The sequence below is a fragment of the Coffea eugenioides genome, chromosome 10 (genome assembly GCF_003713205.1).
Source record: "Coffea eugenioides isolate CCC68of chromosome 10, Ceug_1.0, whole genome shotgun sequence".
Lineage (NCBI taxonomy): Eukaryota > Viridiplantae > Streptophyta > Magnoliopsida > Gentianales > Rubiaceae > Coffea > Coffea eugenioides.
The window spans coordinates 17,721,964-17,749,963 of NC_040044.1; the positions used below are offsets into that span (position 1 = coordinate 17,721,964).

General features: G+C 34.8%; 1 protein-coding gene across 1 annotated transcript; it reads left to right on the top strand.

Moving 5' to 3' along the window:
• Positions 1-122: 122 nt before the first annotated feature.
• LOC113749361 (U3 small nucleolar RNA-associated protein 25-like) lies at positions 123-27,997 on the top strand. Its single transcript, XM_027293062.1, has 26 exons — positions 123-206; positions 838-932; positions 999-1,106; positions 1,191-1,350; positions 3,051-3,124; positions 4,293-4,470; positions 5,312-5,456; positions 6,674-6,797; positions 8,506-8,603; positions 8,774-8,899; positions 9,949-10,029; positions 10,858-11,039; positions 12,515-12,587; positions 14,556-14,615; positions 14,819-14,857; positions 15,145-15,233; positions 15,717-15,781; positions 21,508-21,554; positions 22,584-22,643; positions 22,956-23,027; positions 24,792-24,821; positions 24,917-25,011; positions 25,157-25,262; positions 26,073-26,135; positions 26,221-26,292; positions 27,575-27,997. The coding sequence occupies exons 2-26, from the start codon at positions 902-904 to the stop codon at positions 27,647-27,649; spliced, it is 2,253 nt and encodes a 750-aa protein (XP_027148863.1). The 5' UTR covers positions 123-206; positions 838-901; the 3' UTR covers positions 27,650-27,997.
• The last annotated feature ends 3 nt before the right edge of the window (positions 27,998-28,000 follow it).

A 28,000-nucleotide genomic window follows, 5' to 3' on the forward strand; every position in this document is an offset into this window, starting at 1 on the left:
AATATATTGACACTTGGCATTCAAGGGAGAACTTGAGTTGTTCTCTTAGTAGGTAGATATATATTTATTTATTTATTTCACGCAAATTCCATAATTATTTTCTATAGTTCTTTGAAATAGACCCAAATTTGACCCCAATACACCTCCAAAGATCAAAGCTTTCTCCCCGAGAAGATTCAAAAGATTCACCTGATTTAATAACAGAGGTTAGTTCGCTTCTCAATTTCAGGATGTCTTTCATCCTTTTTCAATTTGAGTTTTGCAAATTTAGGGCTCTTGATAAGTGGGCTTTCTCTTGTTCACGTTTTCCTCAGTTGGGCTTTGCTTAGATCACTAATTTATTCAATTACAGTAAACGGGTTTCTCTTTAATTGGCTTGATGTCTTGCTTTCTTCATTTTCTACAGCATTTGTTGAATTTTTAGTTGTAATTTAGTGTAGATTGTTTCTGAATTGATTCTTTTATGTTAAAAAGGTGTTCTTGGGTCCGTGCAGATAATTGAAAACTATCAGTTTGAGGGGAAAGGAAGAATTTTGAGTTGTGGGGTTTAGGTTGGCGACTTTTGTTCTGAATTTTTTTGGGGAGATAAAGCAGAACCTTGAAAAATGTTGTCAAGATCGTATACTAATCTCTTAGATTTGGCATCCGGGAATATTCCGGTAATGGGTAGAGAGAAGGAAAGGAGAAGGTTTCCTAGGGTCATGACCGTGCCCGGAAGTATATGTGAGCTAGATGATGACCAGGCGCATAGTGTTTCGTCGGATAATCTGTCTTCAATAGTGTTTCTATCTTCTGTATAACACCCTTTTTTTAATTTGTGGTTTTGATTTTGTTTAGGGTTTCTCTCCTTTAACTTATTAACGTCCCAGAGCTCCAACAAAGCTTGAAGAATCAAGTTTCAATGGGAAAACCAGGATTTGCAAGAAAAAGAGGTAAAATTTCCTTTAGTTTGCTTCGTAATGTTCGTTTATACTTATTAATAGGTACATCGTATATAGGATTGAAGAGAGTGAACAGTTCAAAGCCATTTAAGAAGTTCAAAAATCTGAAGCTAAATCCTGGAGCAGAAAAACTTGTACCTAAGCAACCTCTAGAAAATGACTCAGGTGAGCCAGTATTACATTTTAGTTTTCTTTTAAGGATTTTTTTTTGTTATTAGTGATTTTTTTTGTCTTTTTTAAATGTTCTAGAGGATTGGTCTGATGAAAATTCTGAGGCTGAATTAGAAACCAAAGAAGAAGAAGAAGTAGAAGAGGATATTGTTTTTAACAGAAAGCCAACAATGTATGACAATTTATTGAAGAGGTTGGGATCAAGTAGTCAATTAATTGCAAATGCGATTAAGCAAAGGTAGTGCTCTGGTGCTACAAAATCTGTGTCCCCCTTTTTCTTAATCTGTGAAATATACCCCCTTTTGATTGTGATCGTGAATTATTTACTTCTTGATGGTTTTATGTGTTTAAAATTTGCTGATTGACCATAGTTGATCATTTGGATAATGTCTTGATGATGATATTGGAATTTTCAATGTAGAAAGTGCTGTTTTCATTGCATTGAATGTTTGCTTGAGTTTTATAATGGCCAGTCTGGAAATAAATTCAGTGTACTCTGCGAATAAAGGAATACATGTTATAAGAGTTTGTTATGTATTACATGTTTTTATTTTTATCTGCGTAGTATGCCCCCTTTTGATTTTGCTGGTCAATTATTACATATTGATTGTTTAATGCGTTTAAAATTTGCTGATTGAACCTGTGGGACTTTCGTTGGTTTTGAAAGTCTATCATTTGTTATATGTATTACATGTTTTTATTTTTATCATACCCCCTTTTGATTTTGCGGGTTAATTATTACATATTGATGGTTTCATGCGTTTAAAATTTGCTGATTGAACCTGTGGGACTTTAGTTGGTTTTGAAAGCCTATCATTTGGAAACTGTGACTTGGATGATTGGCAATTTAATGTAGAAAGTGCTGTTTTGGTATATGTAATGCAGTGCTTGAGGTTGCTAATTGTCATTCTGGAAATAAATTTGATTTGCTCTATGGATAAAAGGAATACATGTTATAAGAGCATGTTTGAAATAGTGCTATGAGTGGAGGTTGGTGGGTTCCCAAGAACTATGGCATTGAGGTGCACTGTAGCATATTCCCCTAGTGTTTTTGGGGTTTGTTAAGTTTTCTTTTGTAAGATAATCATAATTGCTTTGTTATTGTGGAATTGAAGTGTCAAATGACATTTTTTCGGGATTTGGTTAATGTTAAAAGCATCAATTGCTTCTCCATTAATCAGTATTTTACATTGTTTGATGATCATTGGTAATGGCAAAAAATTGTAATGAAAGAGGTGGAGAAACAGATGTAGTGATGTCTTTAATCTCTTTCCCTGAAACAATAGGTGCTAATCCTTAATTTATTTTGTTTGTAAAGGTATATGAACATTTTTTCTTTGCTTATGGAAGATATATGGTTTTGTTTTCCTGGTAATCAGAGCCTGTGCTTTAACAAAGATGAAAAAAATTATGGAAAGCATAAATGAGTTACAGAGGATGGAAATTATTTCAGTAAGTTTGATTTCAAGTATCTAGTCAAACTGGTGATTAGTGTAGGGTGAACTGTTTAATGTTGATTATGAAAAATGAAAGTTAAAAAATACAAGTCCTTGAAAGCTGTTCTTGTCATGATGAGGCACGCAGATGGTTCTTGGAATAAGTTTTGTCACCGCGATAGTGTAACTGATGTGTTTCACTGCATAAGAATTGTTAGTTTTCTCATGCATAACTTTTTTCATGATTAGGAGGTCAGTCAAATCAATCATTGTTATTCTCAAAAGTTATTCTCCATGTTGCTGTAGACACTTGGCTGATTTTTTTACTATTCTAGTTGCATTGAATGAATTCATGATGTTGATTTATTTAGTCCTGTGAAAACTTACAAAAGAAAAGTGTCTCCCCTGTGAATAGAAAAAGAGAAGAAGAAACTCAATTCATGATGTCGATTTATTTAGTCTGTGAAAACTTACATAAGAAAAGTGTTTCTCCTGTGAATAGAAAAAGAGGAGAAGAAGGGAAAAGTGATACAGAAGATGATGAATCAGAAAGTGAGGTTGAAGATGACAATGAAGGTAGACAATATGCTCTTTATGAATCAGTTGTAGAATTTGTATTTTGTTGCTTCATTTGGTTACAAGGAAGTATAATGCCTTTCATTCTCTTTTCTCATTAAATGTAAACTTCAATGCATCACATTATTATTGTTATATCCTTTAATGCTTTTGCTGAGCCTTTGCCTAGTTGACCCGTAAGTTTACATGTTGATTATTACCTCCATCATAGATTGTACTGGGTTTCTTGGTTCCATGTTTTCAGTTAATCGGCTTGTTTATTAGTTTCAAGCACTATGATAATTTGGATAGAATGTATTGAGCACATAGTCCACTATGTTATTTAGGTGAAAACATGTGGTGATGAGCTTGCACGCTAGTTACTGTAGCTTGAAAATTTTTTAGAGCACAAGTTTTGATCATTAATGCTCACATTAGCTTACTTATGTGAAGGATTGGAATTATGCCATGTTTCAGATTCTGTGGGGGCTAAAGTGTTAAACTTGTTATATTTAAAACTGGGCATAATAATAATTTTGGAGAAAAGTTCAACTAGTATTCTTTAATCCGACTGCCTTGGGTGCATAGATGAGATGGAAAATAAAAGTTAATAATCTTTCCTTGATGTAAAATTTAAACATCTTTGCATCATCGGAGGGATAAAACACTTTTTGTGTCTTGGAATTAGTATTTTTTATTTATTGATACACATGGGTTAAAATGGATTTTTGTTCTTTTTTCCTGTACAACATGTCGAAGTCTGTTCATATATCGGAAGTTATCAAGTTAAATTGAATGGTTAGATATCATTAATTACTTGGGCACATCTTTTATCACCAAAATATTCAGTTGAAAAATTAGATAAATTTTCAAGTTATAAGCAATTGCTTATAGTCTGAAATCACCTCAGAAGCACAACTTTTCAAATAAGCAACCATAACAATACAAACAATAAAAAAAACTATGGAAGGCATGATCTTTAATTGCGCAATTGATTACTACAACCCTATCGGCGTTGCATATTTTTCCAACTAAAAAAATTAGTAATCTTGCCTAAATCTGATATGTTGATAATTTATGGTGTGGTAAGAGTAGTGATGCAATCAACTTGTTATGTCATTTTGTAATGTGAGCTGCTTGGGTAGTTGACTGTTGAATATTGATTTATTTATTTATTTTTTTGAATTAGGGAGTATTGATGAGTGTCCTAGAAGAATTGAAATGATAAATGGTGCCAAAGAAAGTGGTGTGCCGGGTTCTACAGAAAAGAGTGAAGATTCTGGATCAGATGATGGAGAGATTGGTGCCTCTGACTCAGACGAAGAACATGATTCGAGAACAAATGTTGAATCCATTACCAGCAGAAGGTATTCTTACATGACATAAATTGCATTGGTTTTTCTATTATCGCTTTTGGGATTCCATTTTTTCTTATAAAACAAACAAAGGTGGAAAGCGAAAAGGACAAAGGTGGAAAGCGAAAAGGAAATCAACTTATGTTTTTAAAAAAGCAAGGACAAACTTTGGTTGTTTATAATCTAATTTTTATCCACCAAGGAAATGATTGATACATTATGGCACTGAAATGCGAGCATTTTGGAGTCTTTTTGTTGTCATTATCAAATTTGCTCATTGACTTCTTTTTATTCTTCCTTTGGATCATTGATCTTTATTTTGTTGCCCTTCTTAATGGAATTTGTGATGGCGTATTCATTTAATGATCATGTACCTGGTTTGACTAGTTACTGCAAAAGAGAGAGGGTATGATGTGTAGGTGCTTCTTTACTGTGCATTATGCCAGTTTTGTTTTATAAATTTAAATCTCCAAGGAAAGTGATAAATTTGTTTTGAAGTTGTGCTTTTCCTATTCGCGTTTCTACGACGAGACTTTTCTTATATATATATATATATATTTTGTTGTAAACTTTGCACTGTACAAGAAACCTTGTAATTTCCTAGTTTGAATGATTGCAAGGAATTTATACCTGACTAAGAAATTAATCGAACACAAGTATAGAATTTCATGGGCGATCTTTTACATGTTTTTCAATGTAGATGGTCTTTAACATTTTTAGCATGTTTTCCTATTCCTTTTGGAACCAGTGCAACAACTGTTCTGCATTCTAATATGATGTTCTACCCCCCACCGAAAATATATGGGACACAAGAACTGTCTATATACCTAACTTGAGGTTTCTGAACTTGTAGTACATTCAGCAGTCACTTGGATTATAAATTATCTCAAGGAGAGGTTGACAACTTATTCAAGAGGAAATGGAATTACAAATGGGAAGTTCCTGCTCTTCGTGCACCCAATTGCAAGTGGAGAGGAACTGGAGACTGTTTTTTGAAGGTAGATCTCTTTAATTATAACTGTTGGTTGATATGGTGAGTTTCTGCATGCAAAGAGCTCTAACTGTTGTAATAGTTATCGTCTTGTAATTCTGGTTCCTTTAGCCTAGTGGTTGATTGATGCGGATTTGTGTGGATCTAATAGCCCATTGTGTTTATTTACTTCAAGTTTTGGGCATACGATGCTGCAGTTGGACCCTCCCTCCCACAAGCATACAAAAAATCAGTTTCTCCTGAAGTAAAACAACTCTTTTAATATTCATGACCTGTTTTTTGTGGGTGGATAAGGAAGATTTTAGGGTAATATCCTACTAGTTGGTCTTTTAGCGCCAAATACTCTTTGTTTGTTAGCATTGGGAGAGAATTTTGGAGGTTAAGTCCTGTTTGCAGTGTGGTATGGCAGTGCTTGTCATTTAGAGTATCTTTGAACATCATCTATCATTGTATTTCATGATCTAGTTCTTAGATGGTGGCATGACTAAGCTCAATACATGATTTATTGCCTGTGTTCATGTTGCATTAGCTGAGGATTTTATGGGAAGGTAGTCGTTTACTTTTATTCTTTTGGAGCATTTTTTTTAATGTATCATAGTTCTTGACTTTTTAAAGCCAATTTTGCCCTTATCTTTTCCACAACCATATGATCATCAATCAATATGCTTGAGCCCTGAGCTCATTTCGCTATTTATCTAGGAGTCATGAATCTTTTGAGTTCATTCATATTTCTTGTTGCATTAGTATGTTTATCTCTACAAATCATTGAAAGATAAAGATGTACAACTTGGTGTTTATAGATTAAATTTTGCTGTTATTTAACTTCACCCAGTTGGTATCATCTGATGATCTTGGATAGGTTTAATTTTTTTTTTTTTAAGGTAGCTTATGAAATTTAAACTATCTTCTATGCCTTTTGTTTTGATATTGGAGGAGAGCGCTTTCTCCTCTATTTACAACTTTCTTTCTTCCTTTCTGTTATGTGTTTCTGTGATTTGGTTCCACATTCTAGTGCTGTGTGGACTGTGTAAAAATGTTACGCTAGTTAGAAGTTGTTGATGTTGCAGCAAAGGGAAATTAATGGAGTCTTTATTGGTGCACCTTGCACTTTGTCTGTTGTTGCCTTTTGAGATCTTTTTGATCTCCTTTATAGACTCTATTTAAAAGGACTTAGAGTATAGTTGCGAGAGTAGCAGGACAAGTAATTGATGACTGTTTATGCAGGACATTGACATGAATGAAATGTGTGGCCTCAAGCCAAGATTGTATAAGCATTGGGTAGATGTCTACCAAGGATCTGGCGGCACTGATTTTCAATCATCTGAGCAGAGATTCTTTTTCTCCATCTGTAAGTGATCTAACAAACTTGGCCACACCTTTCTGCCACTCAAACTTCTTATGTTACTTATGATTAATAGTGGTGATGGTTTTCATCAATGTGACGTTGAATTAAATTGTAGCATTTGCTGTCACCTTGGAACAGGAATTTTGTGGTGTTAACTTTTGTGTGGAACAACTTATAGCATGCTTGGCATGTTTAAAAGTGCTTATAAACCTTTAGGTCTATCCTGTTTGTTAGTTTATTTTTGTGCTGTTACTGAATTTACTTTGGCCCTATCACTTGGCACCAGAAATTGTGTATGAACCAGTGGCAGTCTGATACATGTGAAAGAATGAATCATACTTACTCTGAAGAAGAAATTCTTGTTAGCGAAATTTAGTTCTAGAAACATTCAAGGAAAATTTAACTATATTAGTTTCTATTCCTCCTAAGTTCTTCAATCATTGTGTTCAGATTTCATAATAACGAAGGCAATATGGATTTATCCACATAAATATAAAATTCTTTTTGACTCCTTCAGTTGGCTTAATTTTTGTATAATTTTCTTGAGAATTGCATTTTGCATAATTATTTATTATAGTTGCCCTTCCTGGTTGAGTTTGGTTTCTTGAGAGTCCCAAATTTATATCTCAAAAAACAAAAGTGGCTTTGTCAGGTTGTACTTTCATTCTGCACTTTGCATCAGAAACTTTTAAAGACTAGGTCTAGGGGTTGCAATGTTGTTTACAAGCAGTTGATTGGAAAAGGCTAGGTTTTTTATTACCCTGGATGACATATCTTAACAATGCTGGAATACTCAGCAAAAGACATAAGAAATTAATTGGTGTTAACGCAATTTTCTTGGTCATCTTTGTTTGGTTTAATTGGTATTGCTTCTAAATTCAATCTAATTGATGCTTGCTGTGTATTACTTCAGGTTCAATTATGTGATTCTTTAGTTGGGTTTCATTTTGCATCAAACATTGATGAACAGATTTAATGTTGACAAACTGGCATGTTATTGAGCATGTATTGCATAACAAATGTTAAAAGCATGCAGGTGTATATTTTTTACATTAAGAGTACTTTTGCTTTTCCCCTTTTTCTTTGGTAGGCGGAAAGGTGTCAATGCCCCGTGTATGTTTAGATGGTCTTCATAGTGCATTCTTTTCTTTTCTTTTTTAAAGAATGTATATTTCTGCAAACCAAATGTTTATTTATCTATTTAAAAGGCAAAGTTTAGGGGCAACTATGAGATTCCTTTTAACGTCTAAGCTGTCCATTATTTTATTCTAGGGAATCAGAGTCAACCACGAGCAAGATATATATATGCTTCTCAGTGTAGATGATATAAAATGACTGAAAACCTTGTGATTCTCTGAGATGCCTTTGGACTTTATTTTCGATTTTCTTCCATGCTTGACCCCCTTTCTGCAATTGTTTAACTTATCAAAGATCAGCAACTAGAATATAAGTTATTTAACATGAAGGGGTCCTTTTTAAAGTGCAGTTTGGGATTGAGCCTTATTATTCAGCTTATATTTGCTATAATATTTTCCCTTTTTTGTTACTCTGAGCTTATTTTGCGTTAACAATTGATAGTCAATCACTTTTTGACACATTCTAGAGAATTGAGATGATTGTTGCGTTATGATAATCTCTTGCTTGTTCAATGGGGTTATATTCATCAGTTAAAAGTTGTACATATAATCTTCCAATCACACTATTTCTGTAGGCAACAGCTATCGGGATGTATTACACCATAACAAGAAGCCTTTTTATCTTAAAGGTCAAGAGGACTCGAGTATCCTGGATGCTTATGTTTTGCACACTGTATGTATATGGTTTTATACTTGTATTTTGGTCATTACCTTTGTGTTTTGAATTGGCATTTCCTTTCCAACTTTCTCTATATGGATTTTTAATTGTTATAGCATCATTTTGTAATGAGAAGCGAAACAACATTGTGTATTTCAAACTGCTGATAAAACAGTGGTATGCAGTTAAATCATGTTTTGAGAACAAGGGATTTGATCAGTAAAAATGATGCAAAAGTGGCTGATGCTCAAGGACAAGGGGGCATTCTCAATGGTGATGGTTTCCTGGACCATGGGTTTACTCGTCCTAAGGTATTCATAGTGCTTGCTCTAGGTGTAATTCTGCACATAAGAAAGGTTATGCACAAAATTTTCTTCCATGCGTCTGTTTATTTATTCTGGTTGTCTTAATTGGCTGTTTATCTATTCCATTCTTACTAGTCTGGTGTTGTTCTTATGATCTTTTTCCCCCTTTGTCACGTAATCAATTTATTTTTCATCTAAGTGGCTATCTTTTGCTCAATGAACAGTTACTATAAATTGGTAAACCTAATGTATGCGCAAGTTTCTCCATCTATTAGTAATTGTTAGGTAGACTTAAGGTCAGAAAGAGCTGTGCCTTCTCCTGGCAAATTTGAACTTCACTTCGTAAGCTTTCTGGTTTTGTCAATATTTGCTTTGGTGCTACCTTGCCCTTGAATTTCAAAACTGCTGCAGTTTTCGGACCCTCTTATATCTGATACAGACAGTGACCGATCCAAGGGAATGGATATTTGAAAAGGGAAAAGATTCTGAAAGTTTGCCTTTCTTTTCACGTGAACTACTTGACGCCTTTGTTAAGTGATTATCATAGAGCAGAGCTTGTTCTTGAGTTCCAAAACCATGGTGCCAAAGATTAGAAAGTATTGATCGGAGGTGCCTGCATGGACAACTTGGCATCTCTGTTTCATCGCCAAGATCTTTCACCAATCATGTGCTACTATCTTAACCCACAAGACGTACAGATTTCCCCTACTTTTTTGGTCACTTGTAGCTGATTTATTTAGGTTAATGTAATGAACTTCTTCCTGTTAATTTTCTCACCTCGGAAGTTTATACCTACATTGTAGACACTCTATACATGTCTGAAAATCCACTTGGGAAAGAGACTAACAGGATGCAGAAGCAACTGACTCAAGTTTGAAATTAAGGGAGGATTGAAGGATGCTTAAAGTTTCTTTCATATTTGTTTTATGTGTCTGACAACTTTCTTATACATTTTAGTTTTGATGTCCTGGGCACACTCTTAAGATTCTTAATTGCTTTAATGTTGACACTTTCAGAAGATAAGCTTTTGCCCTTGTTTTTGTTTTAATTTTCAGGTCTTGATCCTTTTGCCTTTAGCAAGCATTGCATTTTGGGTAGTAAAGAGGTTGATCCAGTTAACCCCTTCAAAGCATAAGGTATTGCTGCACTGTACTAGAGCACTGGTAGGAAAGGTCAACGAGTTTTTGTGCATAAGAGCCCACTGAGGCTGGTTATCTTCTTGTTTAGCACTATTCTTGCATAACTTCTTATCGAAAACTCAAATGTATCTGTTGTGTTGTCGACAATGACTTTTCAGTCTTCTGCACTTAATACAACTTGCCTGATGGACAGTGATACTTTATGTACTGGAGCACATACATGGTCTTACGCCCAGATATGACTTTCCATTGACTTGGGCAAAAGAATGCAATGCATCTCAAGATGCACATTCGCATGCTAGTGACCAAAAAGAAAAGCCAGTCTTCTGTAGGATAATTACTGATTGTGACTAAAAATTTCAACTATGCTCAAGAAGTAGGAACAACGATGGCATATATTTCTTATTGCTTCCATGGGAAGAAATTAAGGAGATTTTAATGTGTTTTTGAATGTGTGTGCTGTAATGTTCATGCTGACACACGGGAGACTGGTAAATGGTCCTCCTAGACTGGTTATGGATCTCCACTTTTCCAACTAAACAGTAGATTCTACATGGACTGAGTAGAAGAGGAGACGAGCATTCTAAGTTCTCCAATCGAGTTCTTGTGGAGTCTGGATAATTGTGTTGCTTAGAACTTAAAGGGACTAAATTGACTGTGGTAGCTGCAAATATGATGTCTTATAATCTTTGCTTCTTGTCATTATTTGGGCATTTGCATAGGTCATCTGTGTGGAGTTAATCAGTCTTTTGTTGCTATAGTTATTGATTGTCATTAAAATGAACAGTCTCTTCAATGCATTTTCTGCATTGTCCTATTCCCTAGGTTAATATTGAACACATGGATCGCTTTACTGAGGAGTTTGGGAGTGGAGGAGTTGAAAGTGAGGAGGAGGATGAGGATGTTGAGAACTCAAAAAGAAAGAAGTCCTCTAAACCTTCTGACTTTCAGTCATTGTTTGGTGGGAATAACAATGATCATTTCATGATAGGCATCAAGTATATGGGGTAAAATATCTGATCTTGACTTGTTGACTATTGAGAGATTCTTAATTATTTGACTCTGTTTGAGCAGACTTCTTTAGGGAGCTCCTTTTTCTATAGCATGTCAATTCTTACGCATTCATTGGGTGTTTTCTGAAAAGATGAATGGAGCAATGCTTGTATTTTTTTATATTGATTGTAATTTCTTGGAGAAATAAAATCATTTTGGGCTTTTGGCTGTCCGTTGTGACTAAGCCAAGTCTAACATTACAGTCATTTGTTTTCATATGTTTAGCTTTTTTCTCGTATTAAGTTGTCACTCTTCATTAACTTGATGAGGACATCTAAAGGCTGCAAAGTAATTCATGCTTTTTATCCCATTGTGCAATTTTATGGTATATGATTTAATAATGTACTGATTTGGACCAGTTGCCAAAACTATAGCAATCAGTTGAATAAGTAACCTTGAAAATTCTGACTACTCATGCTCTAACACAGTTCCCTCCATGACCCTTGGCATTGTGACAGAACTTAGTTATATGAAATTATATTCTTTAAATGTCTTTGACTGGGAAGGCTTGCATTTTAGGAGTATCGACTTTGTCATTTCTTAGTAACAAGGAAATAGATGGTTTGAAATGATTGGCTGGGTTAGCATCAAATAAAAGGAGGTTTTGAACTTTGTCAAGAGATTTCTTTTTTGGAAAGAGCTGACGGTGACTTTCTGCAGTCTAAGCATCACATGATATGTTTTGTGGGAAGTGTGTGAGTTTGTTTAATGTTTAATATAACAGGACATGATTGCATAACATGGTTCCTTTTATTTTATTTTAACATATTGGTTTGAAGCTTCTTCCTGGTTCTCAAGAAAAGTCTTCCCTATCACCATTGCTTGTGGAGGTGTTGATGGGACAGGAACTTCCATCCCTCAATTCCCCTCGGCAGGCTAAAATACTTCAACATCCAGGCATCAGACCTAATTTACCAGTAACCACTAACCACCAAAGGGCTCTTGGTGCATGCTTAGAGCGATTGGCCTAGTAGTATTGCTTTAAAAATTTACCAAGTAGTGAGTTTTAGTTCTTCTGATTGAAGTAAGGTCATTTTCATGAGTGGAAAAAATCTGCAGAGACTTCAAAAGAGATTCTTCATAAGATGAGCTAGGGAATTGTTGATAATGACAAAATGGTGATTAGGCACAATTTGAGGGTTAAGTTGGATTTATTGTTATATGTATGAATCCGAAAGAATTGTATAGTCCATTGAGAAATCATGCATACTAGTTTTTGGCTGTGAAATAACTTCTTTATTCTTTCTCTGATGCACAATAGTAATTTGTTCTGTTTTGAAATCACATATTCTTTTCAAGCTCTGGTTCCTTATTAATCGTGTTGTTCTTGAAGATTTGGAAAAGCCCTGAGGTGTCTTCATTATTCTGATTATTAAGCTTTGGTGTTTTGCTTCTAATAATATTTCTTCATTTGATTGTTTATTGGCAGGAGGAAGATCAAGTTATATGCTGATTTTTATTCCTCAGACATAATAGTTGCTTCCCCTCTTGGTTTGATCACTGTGAGTCTTTAACTGGTCACGGTGATTTGGTTCTTAATGCTATGCATACTATGCCATGTAATCTCTTTTATCTGCATCGAGCATGTTTTGAGTTTTGGATTGCTATAGGTTGAAAATCTTGCCAGTAAACTATAAACTCCTCATCATGGATTGCTTCCTTGGCTGCTTGTTTACTGTGTATTATCTTTTTGCTATCTATACTGTGTTTGTTAGCGGTGATTATGACCAGTTTTCAGATTTTTTGGAAATTTATGTAGGTTTTTAGTGTTAACCAGTTAACAAAAAATTATGTGGTTCAATTGGGCATCATAAAGAGGTGTAGTCCAATCCAATTTTTGGTCCAACTTTTAATTTTAACCAAGAAATTTTAGCAGTACAATTCAACCATCCAGTTGGCTGAGTTACTCCACATTTTTTATGTACTACAAAAAACTAATAGTCGCATTCAACGGAAATGTTTACATGACAGTAGTAAATTTAGAAGGAACTGTATAATACGTATTTAAAGGATTGATAGATTGTACTTTTATTCTGTAACTTTTTGACCTATATTTAGAGCACCTCTACCAGTTACCAGCCTTCAAGTCTTGAAATGATTTTTAGGCCTTCATTTATTTATTTGTTGTTTAGGTGTGTCATCTCTAGTCGTGGATCCACTGCCTTAGCAACAGTTATGAGGCTTGTAAACCCTCAAAAGTCCAAACCTAAACTAGGACCCAAACTGTTGCATCTAACAAGCTTAAAAAATCTGGAAGGCTAGAAACCAAGCTTTATTCAAACACATGCCTGTAAAAGAAGAGGACATTGTTCATGAAGTGCTGACTGCTGTAAGAGATGTAGTGGCGGGTTGTGGAAAATTTCCAGTAAACAAGGCAAGCTGGGAATTGGCTGTAGAGTCAGGACTACCTCTGACTTGTTTTAGATGACTAGTATTGTATAGCATAGAGTACTATTGATGCAGTAGAAATTCTACATTCTGTGTACAAGCTTACTATTCTTATCAATAAAATGTTCAATTTTGCTCTAAAAAATCATATTAGGACATTGAGGTTTGTAACGGGGTTTCAAGTATAGATCATAATAATGTGGAGCAGTATGCCTTTTGAGATTGTTATCGTGGGGGTCAGAGTTAGGGCTTATTGGATTTTGAAATGCGCTCCATTTCTATGACCATCAAAACTCAACTACCTTTTCCTTTTTCCTGCAATAAAGGGAGTGGGGATTATTAACTTGCCTGTAAATTTGGTTAAAATAATCGAAGGGTTCTCTTAAAAGATCATCAGAAAAATAAGCACATGGAGTAAAACGTACAGCCGGGAACAGGCTGTATTCAAGTGAAACCCTAGTTTTGTAGAACACAATGAAGCCCAAATTTTGTGGAGCATATTCTTTCATAATAGCTAACCAATATGGCTTTGTAACATGTTCTATCATCTGGGAATTTTAAATCTAATATAAGTTGAAGTAGTTCTTGGTATTCTGTTAAAGAAAAAAAGAATGCAGATCAATATATTTTAGGATAGTGCAACAAGGTGGGATTTAACAGATTTGATTAAAACCCAAAAATTGTTGTTTTCAATAAATTAAAAGTTTGGCTAGACTCCGAGAGTGGAAATCAATTCTTAGCCCTGTCAGGATTCAGTAGTGTAGTATTCTTTTTTAAAGCATAAGGTGACCTTGATTTTACTGATGAGATTAGACCTCTACTTTAGTTTACTGATTGAGCTTTGAAAAACCATAATCACTAAAAGGTCTGTATTTTTTCCAAATTATGATTCAATAGAGATGGTCATTTTGTTTTCTATGGCTCAAAAATGTCATTATGACTAAAGAGAATCTTGTTTTTTGGGTTTTCAATCTCTCTCTAATTTTGGGGTGGTTTGCCGAGAACAGATGAGTTTTCAATCACCTCCTTTCTCTCTTAAAGTGTGATATGCATAATGATTTGTTCTATTTGGCAATTTACAGAAAATTGGCGCGGCAGAAGTAGAGAAAGAAAAGGATATTGATTATCTTTCCTCCATAGAGGTAAACTATTTAGTTCTAAGCCATGTAATTTCCATTTAATATTTATGTATATAAGTGTGTGTGTGTTTGGGTTTGTGTGCATTTGGGCTGAAAAGAACGTTTTATTGGTTAAACTTAATCACTACCATGATGATTCAATATTTATCTTAATAAATTCTTTAATTGTTTCGCTTCAATTAATTGAGGGCTTTTGCATCTTCCAGGTTTTGATTATTGACCACGCAGATGTCATACTAATGCAGGTGACTTTATTTTCTGGTAGAGTTTTGTTTTGTTGGTTCCTTTATTCAAGTTAAGTAGTCATTTCTCCCTTCTCCCACACTTCCCCTCCAACCGGGCTCGTATAAAAGGAGGAGAATGGATACTACTTCCCTTCCTTGTTTTAGGTGTATGGCCTTTAAGAATGAGTCCCAGCTATATAAAGTTGTTGAAACAATAATGTGGTGCCAAGCAGCTTGAAACTGATACAAAGTGCACATTTCCTAATAACTTTTTGTTTACTTTTTTGTTGTCCTCATTTGATCTGCAGAATTGGTCTCATGTGAACACAGTAGTTGAACAATTAAACCGGTTACCTGTGAAGCAGCATGGAACTGATATAATGCGCATACGACCATGGTATATTTTTATTCCTACCTTTCTCTATGGGCAAACATCCACCTTTCAATGAGCCCTATGTATTTCCTGTCATACTCGGTCTTCTTTCTGCTACATTTCCTAGCTTCTGGAATATTAATAATTTATTTTTAAATATCTGAGTCAAGGATTGTGTATTCTTGTTACTTTAATATTAGTTGATTCTAGCTGTTTTTAGGTTTTAAGTTGTTTTCAGGTTTTCTCATTTGCCTTTGACTTCTGCCTTTTTATTTTGAGCCCAAAAGGCTGATTTGTAAATGTCCTTTTCCTTTTCAAAACTTATAGGACAAATATATCTTTTATTTTCACACAACATTTGAAGGATTAACTTTTTCTTAAGCAGCTTTTGAAAAGGTAAGGCAAGCGGGAATAACTCTGTTTTGCAATAAAAATGATCATCCTTCATAACATCTGATCTCTTAAATTTGTGTGACACCACGTAAACTTTTGCTTTCTTGCTTCTAGGTACCTAGATGGACAAGCGCAATTCTATCGACAAACAATAATTCTAGGTTCTCACTTAAACCCAGGTAATTACTTGCACATTGTTAATTTCATTATGTGTAACTGTTGCTTTAAGAATAGTTGTTGCATGTATATAACATTTTATGTTTTGGACTGCCAAATGCAGTTTATGAGATGTTTGATTTGACCTCTCTAAGAGTGGATCATAAGGCCAAACGCGAAGGAAATAATTCCATTACTTCTGGATTTTGAAGAATGTTATTTTGTAACTGTAAACCTAAATCCAACATCTTAACAATAGCCTCAGCTGTTAACTAGTTCCCTTAAACAGCAATGTGGACTTTTTAGCTAAATGCTTTTTGACTCCAATTTAACCTCTGAAGATATATGTTGCACCAAGTTTATAGGATTTTCTGTTTTCTTTTCTTCTTTTTATTTATTTTTTTTTTGCGCTTTTTATAAATTTTTCTCTTCTTGATCATGCTTAATGTTGGTATGTGGGTGGGGATGAAAGTAAACTAGTACCACCTCATGCATTTAGGCCTTTCGTCCAAATAGAATAGTAAACTAACCACCTCATGCATTATAAGTAACCTTGAAAATTCTGACTACTCATGCTCTAACACAGTTCCCTCCATGACCCTTGGCATTGTGACAGAACTTAGTTATATGAAATTATATTCTTTAAATGTCTTTGACTGGGAAGGCTTGCATTTTAGGAGTATCGACTTTGTCATTTCTTAGTAACAAGGAAATAGATGGTTTGAAATGATTGGCTGGGTTAGCATCAAATAAAAGGAGGTTTTGAACTTTGTCAAGAGATTTCTTTTTTGGAAAGAGCTGACGGTGACTTTCTGCAGTCTAAGCATCACATGATATGTTTTGTGGGAAGTGTGTGAGTTTGTTTAATGTTTAATATAACAGGACATGATTGCATAACATGGTTCCTTTTATTTTATTTTAACATATTGGTTTGAAGCTTCTTCCTGGTTCTCAAGAAAAGTCTTCCCTATCACCATTGCTTGTGGAGGTGTTGATGGGACAGGAACTTCCATCCCTCAATTCCCCTCGGCAGGCTAAAATACTTCAACATCCAGGCATCAGACCTAATTTACCAGTAACCACTAACCACCAAAGGGCTCTTGGTGCATGCTTAGAGCGATTGGCCTAGTAGTATTGCTTTAAAAATTTACCAAGTAGTGAGTTTTAGTTCTTCTGATTGAAGTAAGGTCATTTTCATGAGTGGAAAAAATCTGCAGAGACTTCAAAAGAGATTCTTCATAAGATGAGCTAGGGAATTGTTGATAATGACAAAATGGTGATTAGGCACAATTTGAGGGTTAAGTTGGATTTATTGTTATATGTATGAATCCGAAAGAATTGTATAGTCCATTGAGAAATCATGCATACTAGTTTTTGGCTGTGAAATAACTTCTTTATTCTTTCTCTGATGCACAATAGTAATTTGTTCTGTTTTGAAATCACATATTCTTTTCAAGCTCTGGTTCCTTATTAATCGTGTTGTTCTTGAAGATTTGGAAAAGCCCTGAGGTGTCTTCATTATTCTGATTATTAAGCTTTGGTGTTTTGCTTCTAATAATATTTCTTCATTTGATTGTTTATTGGCAGGAGGAAGATCAAGTTATATGCTGATTTTTATTCCTCAGACATAATAGTTGCTTCCCCTCTTGGTTTGATCACTGTGAGTCTTTAACTGGTCACGGTGATTTGGTTCTTAATGCTATGCATACTATGCCATGTAATCTCTTTTATCTGCATCGAGCATGTTTTGAGTTTTGGATTGCTATAGGTTGAAAATCTTGCCAGTAAACTATAAACTCCTCATCATGGATTGCTTCCTTGGCTGCTTGTTTACTGTGTATTATCTTTTTGCTATCTATACTGTGTTTGTTAGCGGTGATTATGACCAGTTTTCAGATTTTTTGGAAATTTATGTAGGTTTTTAGTGTTAACCAGTTAACAAAAAATTATGTGGTTCAATTGGGCATCATAAAGAGGTGTAGTCCAATCCAATTTTTGGTCCAACTTTTAATTTTAACCAAGAAATTTTAGCAGTACAATTCAACCATCCAGTTGGCTGAGTTACTCCACATTTTTTATGTACTACAAAAAACTAATAGTCGCATTCAACGGAAATGTTTACATGACAGTAGTAAATTTAGAAGGAACTGTATAATACGTATTTAAAGGATTGATAGATTGTACTTTTATTCTGTAACTTTTTGACCTATATTTAGAGCACCTCTACCAGTTACCAGCCTTCAAGTCTTGAAATGATTTTTAGGCCTTCATTTATTTATTTGTTGTTTAGGTGTGTCATCTCTAGTCGTGGATCCACTGCCTTAGCAACAGTTATGAGGCTTGTAAACCCTCAAAAGTCCAAACCTAAACTAGGACCCAAACTGTTGCATCTAACAAGCTTAAAAAATCTGGAAGGCTAGAAACCAAGCTTTATTCAAACACATGCCTGTAAAAGAAGAGGACATTGTTCATGAAGTGCTGACTGCTGTAAGAGATGTAGTGGCGGGTTGTGGAAAATTTCCAGTAAACAAGGCAAGCTGGGAATTGGCTGTAGAGTCAGGACTACCTCTGACTTGTTTTAGATGACTAGTATTGTATAGCATAGAGTACTATTGATGCAGTAGAAATTCTACATTCTGTGTACAAGCTTACTATTCTTATCAATAAAATGTTCAATTTTGCTCTAAAAAATCATATTAGGACATTGAGGTTTGTAACGGGGTTTCAAGTATAGATCATAATAATGTGGAGCAGTATGCCTTTTGAGATTGTTATCGTGGGGGTCAGAGTTAGGGCTTATTGGATTTTGAAATGCGCTCCATTTCTATGACCATCAAAACTCAACTACCTTTTCCTTTTTCCTGCAATAAAGGGAGTGGGGATTATTAACTTGCCTGTAAATTTGGTTAAAATAATCGAAGGGTTCTCTTAAAAGATCATCAGAAAAATAAGCACATGGAGTAAAACGTACAGCCGGGAACAGGCTGTATTCAAGTGAAACCCTAGTTTTGTAGAACACAATGAAGCCCAAATTTTGTGGAGCATATTCTTTCATAATAGCTAACCAATATGGCTTTGTAACATGTTCTATCATCTGGGAATTTTAAATCTAATATAAGTTGAAGTAGTTCTTGGTATTCTGTTAAAGAAAAAAAGAATGCAGATCAATATATTTTAGGATAGTGCAACAAGGTGGGATTTAACAGATTTGATTAAAACCCAAAAATTGTTGTTTTCAATAAATTAAAAGTTTGGCTAGACTCCGAGAGTGGAAATCAATTCTTAGCCCTGTCAGGATTCAGTAGTGTAGTATTCTTTTTTAAAGCATAAGGTGACCTTGATTTTACTGATGAGATTAGACCTCTACTTTAGTTTACTGATTGAGCTTTGAAAAACCATAATCACTAAAAGGTCTGTATTTTTTCCAAATTATGATTCAATAGAGATGGTCATTTTGTTTTCTATGGCTCAAAAATGTCATTATGACTAAAGAGAATCTTGTTTTTTGGGTTTTCAATCTCTCTCTAATTTTGGGGTGGTTTGCCGAGAACAGATGAGTTTTCAATCACCTCCTTTCTCTCTTAAAGTGTGATATGCATAATGATTTGTTCTATTTGGCAATTTACAGAAAATTGGCGCGGCAGAAGTAGAGAAAGAAAAGGATATTGATTATCTTTCCTCCATAGAGGTAAACTATTTAGTTCTAAGCCATGTAATTTCCATTTAATATTTATGTATATAAGTGTGTGTGTGTTTGGGTTTGTGTGCATTTGGGCTGAAAAGAACGTTTTATTGGTTAAACTTAATCACTACCATGATGATTCAATATTTATCTTAATAAATTCTTTAATTGTTTCGCTTCAATTAATTGAGGGCTTTTGCATCTTCCAGGTTTTGATTATTGACCACGCAGATGTCATACTAATGCAGGTGACTTTATTTTCTGGTAGAGTTTTGTTTTGTTGGTTCCTTTATTCAAGTTAGGTAGTCATTTCTCCCTTCTCCCACACTTCCCCTCCAACCGGGCTCGTATAAAAGGAGGAGAATGGATACTACTTCCCTTCCTTGTTTTAGGTGTATGGCCTTTAAGAATGAGTCCCAGCTATATACAGTTGTTGAAACAATAATGTGGTGCCAAGCAGCTTGAAACTGATACAAAGTGCACATTTCCTAATAACTTTTTGTTTACTTTTTTGTTGTCCTCATTTGATCTGCAGAATTGGTCTCATGTGAACACAGTAGTTGAACAATTAAACCGGTTACCTGTGAAGCAGCATGGAACTGATATAATGCGCATACGACCATGGTATATTTTTATTCCTACCTTTCTCTATGGGCAAACATCCACCTTTCGATGAGCCCTATGTATTTCCTGTCATACTCGGTCTTCTTTCTGCTACATTTCCTAGCTTCTGGAATATTAATAATTTATTTTTAAATATCTGAGTCAAGGATTGTGTATTCTTGTTACTTTAATATTAGTTGATTCTAGCTGTTTTTAGGTTTTAAGTTGTTTTCAGGTTTTCTCATTTGCCTTTGACTTCTGCCTTTTTATTTTGAGCCCAAAAGGCTGATTTGTAAATGTCCTTTTCCTTTTCAAAACTTATAGGACAAATATATCTTTTATTTTCACACAACATTTGAAGGATTAACTTTTTCTTAAGCAGCTTTTGAAAAGGTAAGGCAAGCGGGAATAACTCTGTTTTGCAATAAAAATGATCATCCTTCATAACATCTGATCTCTTAAATTTGTGTGACACCACGTAAACTTTTGCTTTCTTGCTTCTAGGTACCTAGATGGACAAGCGCAATTCTATCGACAAACAATAATTCTAGGTTCTCACTTAAACCCAGGTAATTACTTGCACATTGTTAATTTCATTATGTGTAACTGTTGCTTTAAGAATAGTTGTTGCATGTATATAACATTTTATGTTTTGGACTGCCAAATGCAGTTTATGAGATGTTTGATTTGACCTCTCTAAGAGTGGATCATAAGGCCAAACGCGAAGGAAATAATTCCATTACTTCTGGATTTTGAAGAATGTTATTTTGTAACTGTAAACCTAAATCCAACATCTTAACAATAGCCTCAGCTGTTAACTAGTTCCCTTAAACAGCAATGTGGACTTTTTAGCTAAATGCTTTTTGACTCCAATTTAACCTCTGAAGATATATGTTGCACCAAGTTTATAGGATTTTCTGTTTTCTTTTCTTCTTTTTATTTATTTTTTTTTTGCGCTTTTTATAAATTTTTCTCTTCTTGATCATGCTTAATGTTGGTATGTGGGTGGGGATGAAAGTAAACTAGTACCACCTCATGCATTTAGGCCTTTCGTCCAAATAGAATAGTAAACTAACCACCTCATGCATTACCCCCACCCACAAAACAACTAGCCAATGCCCATAACAAAAAGAGAAGATAAGAAGTGCACACCCACTTTGCAGATAAAAATTATAAAAAGAAAACAAAAAGATCCTATAATGCTCCAGAGGAATCCTTTTTCTGATCCTCATCTTTATATATTACGCATGCTACTTTTACACATAAAATGTGCATTCTAAAGACTATTTTGTGCTTTCTTTGTTTTATGTGTCATAAAAGATGAACTGTTTCTTTGGATGTATGGAATTGAGACTGTTCATGCAAACCAATGCATTTGAACTTTAAAATTCCTCATAAGATACTTAGACAACAGTTGGAGCTGATAATTCTTTTGACGCTTCACTCTGCCATTCTCTTTTTCAGACATCAATTCACTGTTCAATCGGCACTGCCTTAACTACGAGGGAAAGGTTTGCCCAAATTCATAACTTTAAGTGCATGTAGATATTATTGGCATGTTTAGTTGACTATTTTGATTTTAACTATCCATGAATATTAAAAGGCCAAAACTTGTGTAGACCCAGTCTTCAAAGACCCCAATTTGGGCCATTGGGTCTTTGAAGATGGGGTCTACCCAAGTGTGAGCCCTTGCCTTATATTTGTTTACACCAACCTTGTGAAGGGAGAAGTAAATGAATACAGTTCAGTATAGTTGTAACTGAAACTTTTTTTTTATCACTTCTGCAGTCTTTCATTCTATAAATTTCATTTTCTTTCTTTTCGAACAGTTAAGCCTGAGAGTTTTGATTTGTTCAAATTGCCCACTCTAATTCTCATTTCCAGATTACTAATTTGGCAGTATTATAGCTGCTGATGCTATGGGTGGAATGCTTATCATCTTGGTGGTGAAGATATGTAGGTTAAATTTTGGGGCTCTTGCCAATGCTGGTTGCCTGCTCCAGTTGCATTATTTTTTCCCCTTAGCTCCAAAATGAAGTATCACCAATTTTGGGGAGGAATGAGGAAATTTTGGTGAAATTCCTCTGCTTGAAATTTACTTGCTATATTGGACTGAAGCGCTAACATAAGCCTAACATGAGTCTGATTTACTTTGTTTCATTTTTCTCATGCAATGCGTCTTACAAGAAGATTTTAGATTGGGAAGTGTGAGGCAAAGTGGCCAATTTTCGTCATTAAACTTCAATAATAACCTCATCCTCCTATATTAACTTTCCGTGACTAATTGCAAGAGGTCTGAAGTATGGATGCTTATGCATTTCCCTCAACTGGAAAGGAATCTCTAATATGCTTCCACCCCCATCATCCAACATGTTAGGGGCAAAACATTGCATAACTGTTTCGTGTTTTCTCTTTAAAAGGAAATGTGATTGAACATGACTTGATGGTAAATAATGTGTATGATCTTCTTGCTTAACATAAAAATAGGCTCATAGTCTATGTCCTTGTAGCAAGTTACAGTGATTGAGGTCTTTGTGCAGGTCAAGTTGGTGTGCCTTTATAAAGGTGTTCTTCCAAAAGTATTGATCCCTGTACGGCAGGTCAGTTAGTCTTCAGGGGATAGGCTTTTGCTTGTATGGTAGACCAATTATTACATGATAATATTGTTGAAAAGAAATCTTTGCTAATGACCGCAACTGCTAATTTTCCATATATACTTGTGGGTTGTAGTATTAATGTTTGTTTAAGCAAAATTTAGATGTTTAGGATTTGCTTCTTTTTTTTTTCCAGCAAGATTGCTGTTAAACTTTTATTCTGGATTACCACCTAATATTTCTTGTATATCAATCAACTCGTAGAAGAACCTTCATCTAGTCTTCTTGTTTGTTTTGTCCCTTATTTGAACATGACAGATATACGAGCGGTTTGAAGCAGACTCGATTGCAGATGCTGATGATGCTCGTTTCCAGTATTTTTGTAAGAAGGTTTGTTTGATAGCTGAATTGTCACTTTAGATGGTGCAATATATATTGACAACAAAGTTGCTGCAGCATATTATTTCCATTTGGACCTATGTAGTTTATTTTTAGATATTACAGATAATCATTCACATTGGTGACTCGTTTGCTTTGATAGAGTTGGGTCAGTGGCCAGCATTACAGTTTCAGTACAGTGCATTTTTATATCTATGTTTCCAGTTTGTCCTTTGTGAAATATACATGATCAAGAAATTGATTAGAATTTCACCAAGATGCAATGTCACGTATTCACACTTACAGCACGTTGACCAAAAAAGAGAAAAAATCCAAGTGCATGATTATATTGCAGAGGGTAGGGAAGTGGAACTTCCCTTTCTGGGTTAGATTAAGAAAATTGTAGCAAGTGGGATTATAGGTCTTTTCCCAACTCTACGGAAAACAAATGCAGGGTTAGAACTCAGATGAAGGTGTTTTCAGTATGGCAACTATGCATGCAACATAGGAAAGGAGACATGTTGGCCCAAAAAGAGATGAGATCAGTAAGAAAGCATTATCAGGCCCTCTGTAAGAATGCATTTAATCTGAATTAGAAAACATTTTGTCATGAATGCAAGAAATTTTTTATTTCCAGGGAGTATGTCCTCAATGAGCTTCCTCACTTTTCTGCTGAACTTCTGTAAATGGTGATATGAATGGTCTCTGTCTATTATCAGAAAATGTATGCAATGCATGTGCTTTCCCTAGTTGAAATAAACCTGAAACCAACTGCATTTCATAATGAGCTATTTAAAGTACCCTTAGATTGGGGAATTCTATCCAAAAGAAAAGGGAAAATAAAGTCAGGTTTCATAAGTTGGGTGCATGTAAAAATATACAGCACTTGGCATCTATCATCTTAGACAATTTGGTTTCCAATATTTCACATATAGTGTTGAACTCAACAATGTCTAAGCTTCAGTCAGTGTTGTACCAGAGACAGTTTGCATTCTCGAAGTGACTAAATAGTTGAGAGAAAAGATGAATTATCTGATGGGATCACAGTTCTGCACTCGCTCTTCGGAGTCCATATGTTGTCTTTCCTGCTTAAACAGGCAGAACTAAGTCTGAACATATCATATTGACTTCTGTTTCAATTGTGAACATGATAATCACTTGAGCTTGTAGGTGATGAAATTGAAATCAGAATAGACACCGGGAAGTTGCATACAAGAGTTTGAAAGGCATAAAAAAAAAAAAAAGAGACTACTGGAAGGAAAGGCATAGAAGGACCAGAGAGTGGTATTTTGAAACTTTCATGGTTCCAGAGATGGTAAACACTAATTGCCAATCTGAAATAACATTTAAAAGACGTTATTAGGCTTTTCAGGAGTTTTGAAAACAGAGGAGGACTATGGGACTAATATCATTGAGGGCCGAATTTCTAGACTAGATTTAGGGAATTGAAGTACAATATCAATTACATTTGTGTCATTTGCCTGTGATTGAAGCAATTCCGAAGCTTCTTTTGGATGCATCACCATCTTCTCTGCTTCATTTTGCATTCTTACTGTTTACTACCTTTGCTAACTGCATTGAAATGATCTCTGCCCCTTGTAAATTGGAGTTAAAAATTATGAATTCAGTTTATGGTATGTAATTCTACTTGACACTTAATTGAGAGGATCTTTTTGCATGGTTAAGTTAATCATAACTCTCATGGTTAGTCTTTTTCTCGGGAAGCATTGTTCTCTTATGCTAAGTTTATCCAGATGCAACTTATTCTCATTGCAGGTGTTTCCCAAAATAAAAGACTCTATCCAGGTATTTATTTCTTGTTTGAATTGGTTGATAATTTTCTGAGAACATCTGGTCTTAAGATTCATATTGAACATTTATGAACCTTTCCATTTATGCAGGGTGGAATTATGCTATGTATTAGTTCTTATTTCGAGTTTGTTCGACTCCGAAATTTTTTGAAATCTCAAGAAGCATCGTTCTGCCTTCTTGGAGAGTAAGGAGCAATCACCTTTTTCTTTATTTTTTTTATTTTTTAGATTGTGCTGGTTTAATTCACACTTTCTTCAGCACAATATTTGAGTTTGATGCAAACGGTTGACTATCTCCACGTTTGATAGCAATTTCTTTGTCCTATTTAGGTACACCAAACAAAGTGATATATCTCGTGGGCGAGTTTGGTTCTTCCAAGGACAGCGGAAAATCATGCTATACACTGAGAGAGCTCACTTCTACCACAGATACAAGGTTCTTAGTTTCTTTTTTGTCTTCTTTCTGGTGTTTCCTACTACCACCTTTATTGTACTCTTAAGTCAATTAAGATTGGTGGGCTGTAAAACTAGTTGAGAAAATAGATATTAGATCATTTATGCTGCTGCATGATTTTTTTTTTTTTTGACAACAAAACTGATGAAGAAAAGGGAGAAACCATGGTCTATTGGTGATCAATGTTATTTCTGGCACAGTGATTTGACTTTGTTTCACAGAACTTTAAAATGACGTTATCTTCTAGTTGAATTCTTAAAATTACATATGGCTAAAACGTTTACTTAAATAAGAAATAAGTGCTTTAGGATTACAAGGCTTTGCTGTATTGATGAGATATCAAAAACTGGACCTGAATTAATATAATTGATGAGAATCTTCTGGTCTATTTGTTTATAATTGCAATGATGCATAATACTGCTGATAGCAGCATCTCTCCTATGCATTTCATCCTCTTGATACTTTCATATTTGAGGCAAATTACATGTATATCCAAAAATCTAACTTTGATGTTTCAGAATTAAAGAAGGGAAATCAAGATACAAGTAGATTAGTGAAGTTTAATCTTATTTTAGAAGTCATTCTCTTAATAGTTGCCCTATATGAGTTCATGGCTTTCTCACCGTTCATAGCCATACAAACAGTGTGTTTGTCTCTAAGTTTTCTAGATTGAAATGTTGTACCCTGAGAGTTGACCTCAGAGATTAGGATTTCATTGTTTTCCTAATAGTTTTAACAAGCTTTCAGATTGAACATATGACATTATTTTGATCCTAAGTTTCTTGTGTATAGATCCGTGCTATTCAGAAATTGATCATTTATTCTCTTCCGGAGAGGAAAGAATTTTACCCTGAGGTACAATTTATTCTGTAAGCATATGTTTCCTTTTCTCCTGTCTATTGAGGAATTTTGATTGAAGTACCATTGTCGTGTATTTCAGATAGTAAATATGCTCGAAGGATCTCAAAACATGTCTTGTACCGTGCTATTTTCTCGTTTTGATCAGTTCCGGGTAAGATCTTTTCGAGCATGCACTGAAATGAAAGTGTCCCTTGAAAATTTTCTATTCTTATTCTCTCTGATAGGTTTCTTTAGAATAGACAAAGTTCATAGAGATTGAAATTTGATTAGGTCCTCCAGAGTCCTGTGAGGAAATTCTTCCCTATTTACTAGTTAAAGTGGCAACAACAACAACAAGAAGATTTGCTTCACAAAAAAAATAAATAAAAAATGCACAAACAGATTTGCTTCACAAACAAACATTTAAGGGGATAGTAATATCAAGTATGATCTCAAGTTCACAGAACTTCAGTGTAATCATGTTTCGTGGAGGACTTTCCTTGTTTTATCTTACTTTTTGTCACGTTCTTACTAGCAGTGCTTTCCAGTAATTCAACTTGAGGAATTTTGACTTGTGAGAGAACTAAACTCGAAACTCTTTATCATGGGTTGGATATGTTAAAAGACACATTTTGTGCAAAATCAGGGTATAGAAGAAAGCACTCAAGGATATTGCTTGGACTATTACTAACTTCTTTTTCCTTTTCTGATGTTAAAATTTTGATATAGAACTTTTAGTTTATTAAGCAAGTCTGACTTGTTTGAGACCAGAAATTGGAGGGCTTACTCTTGAATATTGATGCAGTAATGGTTATAGTAGACTTATCTGCATTTTGTCAAGCATCAAGCTGTACCCCCCCCCCCCCCCTTTCTCCTCTTTTTCCCCTTTTTCGGTCAGATCTTTCTTGAACTTACCTTCGGTCACTAAGGCAAGTACCATCGTCTAGGAAACTTTCTCTTTGAATTTCTTGAAAGTTTCTAATTCCAATGAAGGTAATTTTCTTTCTTAATCTTGAATTGACATGACTCTCCCCTAAGAATGGCTTACACTGCATTGAGGGTGTAATCAAACCTTCTGGCTCCTTGGCTTTTATGTTGCTCAAGAATCTTGAGATTGTTCCCGTTTGGAAAGTATATTTGCTACTCAGTATTTATAGCTGTTAATTTCAAGGATCCTTCGATTTTTGAAATTGTTAGATATTTGTTGGAATTGAAGGCATAGGACAATGGATGGGATTACAAATCTGTTAATTTAGTGGTCATATAGATGATAATGCCAGCTTTTCCTTCCCTTTTCTCTTACTCGTTGCCTTGGTTGTAATACTCAAAGATTATAAGCCTGTATATGCCTCTTTTTTTTTTTTTGCTCTCTCTCAAATTACCTTTGTCCTTGTGTCACATGAATTTTACTTTCTTTTAAAGTTCTTGTGATGCGTACTTTTTTATGGTTTCAGCTTGAAAGAATTGTTGGTTCTGCATCTGCAAAAAGAATGATTACATCAGAGAAGGGTTTTTTTGTATTCTGTTAGAAATTCTTTAGCCGTGCCTCCAGAAATTGGGAAAACAACTGCTCTATGTTACCGAATATCACACCCCTGGGGAATCACAGATGGATGATCTGTCATAGAACAACTCCTCCAATCTGTTATGGGACAGTTTTCTGCTTTGTTCTGCAGCTACGCAATGTCTCAAATAGCATCAAAACTAGTTCTGGGAGAATTCTTGTACGAAATAATAACATCTGTAGCTCTTGATCTGAGAACATCCCTGATCTGATTGTTCTTTGTTTCTTTTCTTTTTCTTTTGTCAGAATTAGCTATTGACCATAACTGACCTTTGAAATGTACCGGTCTGATACTATTTCATTTCCTCTCTGATTA

Coding starts and splice junctions, on each gene's coding strand:
- LOC113749361 (XM_027293062.1), top strand. CDS start 902: ATGGGAAAACCAGGATTTGCAAGAAAAAGAG. Junction 12,588..14,555: donor CCCCTCTTGGTTTGATCACT/GTGAGTCTTTAA, acceptor GGCAATTTACAG/AAAATTGGCGCGGCAGAAGT. Junction 15,782..21,507: donor AGGTTCTCACTTAAACCCAG/GTAATTACTTGC, acceptor TCTCTTTTTCAG/ACATCAATTCACTGTTCAAT.